Consider the following 3,848-nt stretch of genomic DNA (forward strand, 5'->3'; position numbering starts at 1 on the left):
CCTCACCAACCTCCATCTATTACCTAACCCACCCACGCTCTACCAAGCTCCATCTATTACCTAACCACACCCACATTCTACCAACCACCATCTATTACCTAATCCTACCCACGCCCCATCAACCTCCTTCCATGACCTAACCCCACCCATGATTCATCAACTTCCATCTATTACCTAACCCCACCCACGCTCCACTGCAGCCCCCCGTCTACTGTCGAAACATCTCCTTCTTTTCGAACCTAGTACCGAGCGGCAGGCACGTGATCACCTCGTCCTCGTAGCAGCTGAGTAGGTGTCCGTAGGGCGTGTAGATGCGTATGTGCTGGTCGGTATCCTTCTGGAAGTCTCTCAGCTTGCCCAGCTGCAGCTTGTCCGGCAGCGTCAGCTGTTCGTTGTCGAATGTGTAGCGGAATCTGCCGCGTTTGTCCATGATCGCCAGTCGGTTCTCCTCCGTGTCGATGATGACGAGGTCGCCATTGGGCAAGATGGCGATGCCCTGCTGCTCGGTCACGTGCACCTTCTGCTGTTTCTCGTTGGGCAGCTGCGTCGACGCGTCGCACGTCGGCAGCGTCGGCGTCTGCGTCGCCGCGCTCGCGTCGTCGAGCGGCACGAACTTGACGTCGCGCTGCGATAGCTGCGTCTGCGCGGCTTGCGTCAGCGTCAGCGTCGCCGCCGTGCCGACGCACTTATCGCACGTCTCGACCATCGTCGGCTGCTCGTCGCTATTGGCATCGTCATCGTCGTCGTCATCGTCGTCATCGACGTCGTCGTCGGCAGCTGGCTCGCTGATTGATCCCAGCTCGACGGGACCTTGCAGAAAGTCGAACTGCTTGGTGACGTTGTCGGGCATCGACCTGACCTTGACCCCAGCCAGCTGACCCAGCTTCTCTTCGAGCTCCTTCTTCACAAAGAGGAACTCGACCTCCTTCTCGCGCAGCGACTCGGCGAGGCGCAGGTTCTTGACGAGGCCGTCGTGGCGCGACTTGACGTCGGCGCGCGACTCCAGAAACTCGATCGTGTCGTCGCCGTACGCCGCGTGCAGCTCGTGCACCAGCTCCCTCTCGCGGCCGCGCACGGCAGCGATGACGTCACGCGCCGACGCGTGAATGCGCTGTTCGGTGTCGTGCATGTGCGTCGAGCAGTCGTGCATCGCATCTAGCTGCTGCTTCAACTCGTCCGCCTTCTGCTTGCACGAGACAAGAAGATTGGTGATGCCTGCAGCAAGAGAGAGAGAGAGAGGTTGTTATCAAGCGTAGACAGAGAAGGGGGAGGTGGTGAAGGAAGCGGGGGTGGAGGAGGAGGAAGAGAAGAAGGAAAAAGAGAGGATGAGGAGAGATGGAGAAAGAGGGGGAGAGAAGGAGAAGGGGAGGAGAAGGAGAAGGAGAAGGAGAAGGAGGGGAAGATGACGAGGAGGAGGAGGAGGAGGAGGAGGAAGAGAAAAAGGATGAGGAGATGGTGGAGATGTGGTGGTGGAGGAGGAGGAAGAGGCGACGAAGCGGGATGATGAAAAAAGGAGAAGGAGGATGAGAGAGGGAGAAGGAGAAGGAGGGGAAGAGAAAGAAAAGTAGGGGGTAGAGAAGGAGGTGAAGGTAGAGCAGAAGGAGAAGGATGGGAGAAAGAAAAAAAGGAGGAAGCGAGGGAAGAGGAGGCAGGAAGAAGGTAGCGCAGAGGAGGAGCAGGGGCGAGGTGCAGAATGAGAATTGGAGGAAGGTGGGGGCGATAAACAGGAGAAAAGGGGGGCGGAAAAAATGAAGAGAAGAAAAGAAGACATACCTTCTTTCATTTTGTCGGCGCCTTCCTTCATGTCATTGATGTCATGTCCGGCATGATCTTCAAACGTGCAGAGGATGCAGACAAGCTGGTCGCAAGGCTGGCAGTAGAACCTGACCTGCTCGTCGCTGTGCGCCTTACACTCGATATCTTTCTCCGTGTCCGTGTCGCACACCGTGTGCGCTTTCGTTAGTCGCATCTCGCGGTGCGCCTGCGTGCACGCGACGCACATCTGCTTGTTGCAGTCGAGACACTTGGCGACGGCGTCGACGATCTTTTTGCTCAACGCTCGGCAGAATTCGCAGAACGGTAGTTTTCCGGCCGACCGCTTGCCGACGGCCTCCTTCAGATTCGTCACCATGAAGTTGTCCGGTAGGTTTCGCACGCCGCCTGTCGGCAGAGTCGTGTGCTTCCGGCAGATCGGACATGGCAGGTCGACGTAGCTGCCATAGACTGGCCGACGCATGGTGGCGACCTGCTTGTCGAGGCACATCTGACAGAACGTGTGCAGACAGGTGAGACACTTTGGCGACACGAACTGCTGGTAGCAGAGCTTGCACGTTAGAAACTCCTCCATGATCTCCTGCGTCAGCTTGACGCTCGCCAGCGACGCCATCTTGGGAAAAGCTTGGTCGTCGGTGACGCGACGCGGTGCGCAGTCACGCGCCGCGATTCACGCGCGTGTTTCTGAGCGGTCGCGTGAACTTAATTCATCCGGTAGCGTGATGCCGTGTTAGCGTGACGCTTGCGTGATTAGATGTAAGCAGGAGAGCGACACTATCCGGAAATTTTACCACGTGTACGCCCTTTCAGATGACGTCACAGTGTTACGCGTCGAACTGAGGTCACCGGGTGATGCTACGAGCTGACGTCATATAGGTCAATATCACCTGTCTAGGCTGAATCTTTCTCCGGCGTCCTCTCCTCGAATGGAGAAACAATGTGGATGCGCCCGCTGAAAACAACAGAACATTTAATGCTGTATTGCGTGACGTTGTGGTGTTTACTAACAATTCCACACGTTAGCGTATAGAACATAATTACCACGTAATGGCCCCATAAGATCCACACAATGTTCACGCAGAGTCCACACAATGTCCACGAAATGTCCACGAAATGTCAGCGTGAACGTCACGTAAACGTCACGTTAATATCACGCAAACGTCACGAGACCGTCGCACGAGTCTCTCACAAACGTCACGTGAACGTCACGTAGACATAACGTAAATGTCACGGAAATTGTCACATAGATGTCACGTAATCGTCACGTCAATGTCACATCAATGGCACGTCAATGGTACGTCAATGTCACGTCAATGTCACGTCAATGTCACGTAAACGTCACGTCAATCTCCGCGGCGGCTGCGGCGCAAGGATGCGCTCAGTTAACCGATAGAAGCTGCAACAATATGCGCTCGCTGTTATATTGCACACTGTATATGCCACGGCAATGCACAAATGCCTTCACACAAACGCGCGAGCGCCGTCGATATACACGCACATATTACACACACACATATATATATATATATATGCGATAATGATTTGATCCGCATCATGTACGCATCATCTGACCTAGCACACATGCGCGTAGCTGTCGCATGCTATCACCGCTACTCGCGACTATATGCGGATGAGCTCTTACTGCAGTAGTAGGCGCATCAGGTAGGATCACGGCGCGTGCCACCAACAACTCTGAGTTGAAACCCCGGCAGGCAGCGCTCTAAATAAGCGCTCGCGAGCCGCTGGGGAGCGCAAGGAGGAGGGGGAGGAGGGGAGGAGGAGGAGGAGGAGGAGGAGGAGGAGGAGGAGGAGGATGGCGGCCAAAAATACCCGCAGCAGGCGCTACCGCGCCGCCGCGTCGTATCGAATAACGAAGACGCCATCACCATCACTCACAAAGCTCCGGCAAGCTGCTCGCCTATATTGAGCAGAGAAGGATGCTGCGGGGGAGGATGGGAGGCAGGGAAGCGTGCGGGGGAGGAAGGGAGGCAATGAAGGATGCTGCGGGAGAGGAAGGGAGGCAGGGAAGCGTGCGGGGGAGGAAGGGAGGCAGGGAAGGATGCTGCGGGAGAGGA

General features: G+C 56.1%; 1 protein-coding gene across 1 annotated transcript; it reads right to left on the reverse strand.

Moving 5' to 3' along the window:
* Window positions 1–208: 208 nt before the first annotated feature.
* Window positions 209–3,470, reverse strand: LOC106814321 (E3 ubiquitin-protein ligase TRIM56-like). The gene is made up of 3 exons (XM_014818621.1): window positions 3,416–3,470; window positions 1,774–2,725; window positions 209–1,215 (listed from the first exon to the last, which is right to left on the reverse strand). The coding sequence occupies exons 2-3, from the start codon at window positions 2,384–2,386 to the stop codon at window positions 209–211; spliced, it is 1,620 nt and encodes a 539-aa protein (XP_014674107.1). The 5' UTR covers window positions 2,387–2,725; window positions 3,416–3,470.
* Window positions 3,471–3,848: the final 378 nt, after the last annotated feature.

The sequence above is a fragment of the Priapulus caudatus genome, unplaced genomic scaffold, assembly GCF_000485595.1.
Source record: "Priapulus caudatus unplaced genomic scaffold, Priapulus_caudatus-5.0.1 Scaffold905, whole genome shotgun sequence".
Classification (NCBI taxonomy): Eukaryota; Metazoa; Priapulida; class Priapulimorpha; order Priapulimorphida; family Priapulidae; genus Priapulus; species Priapulus caudatus.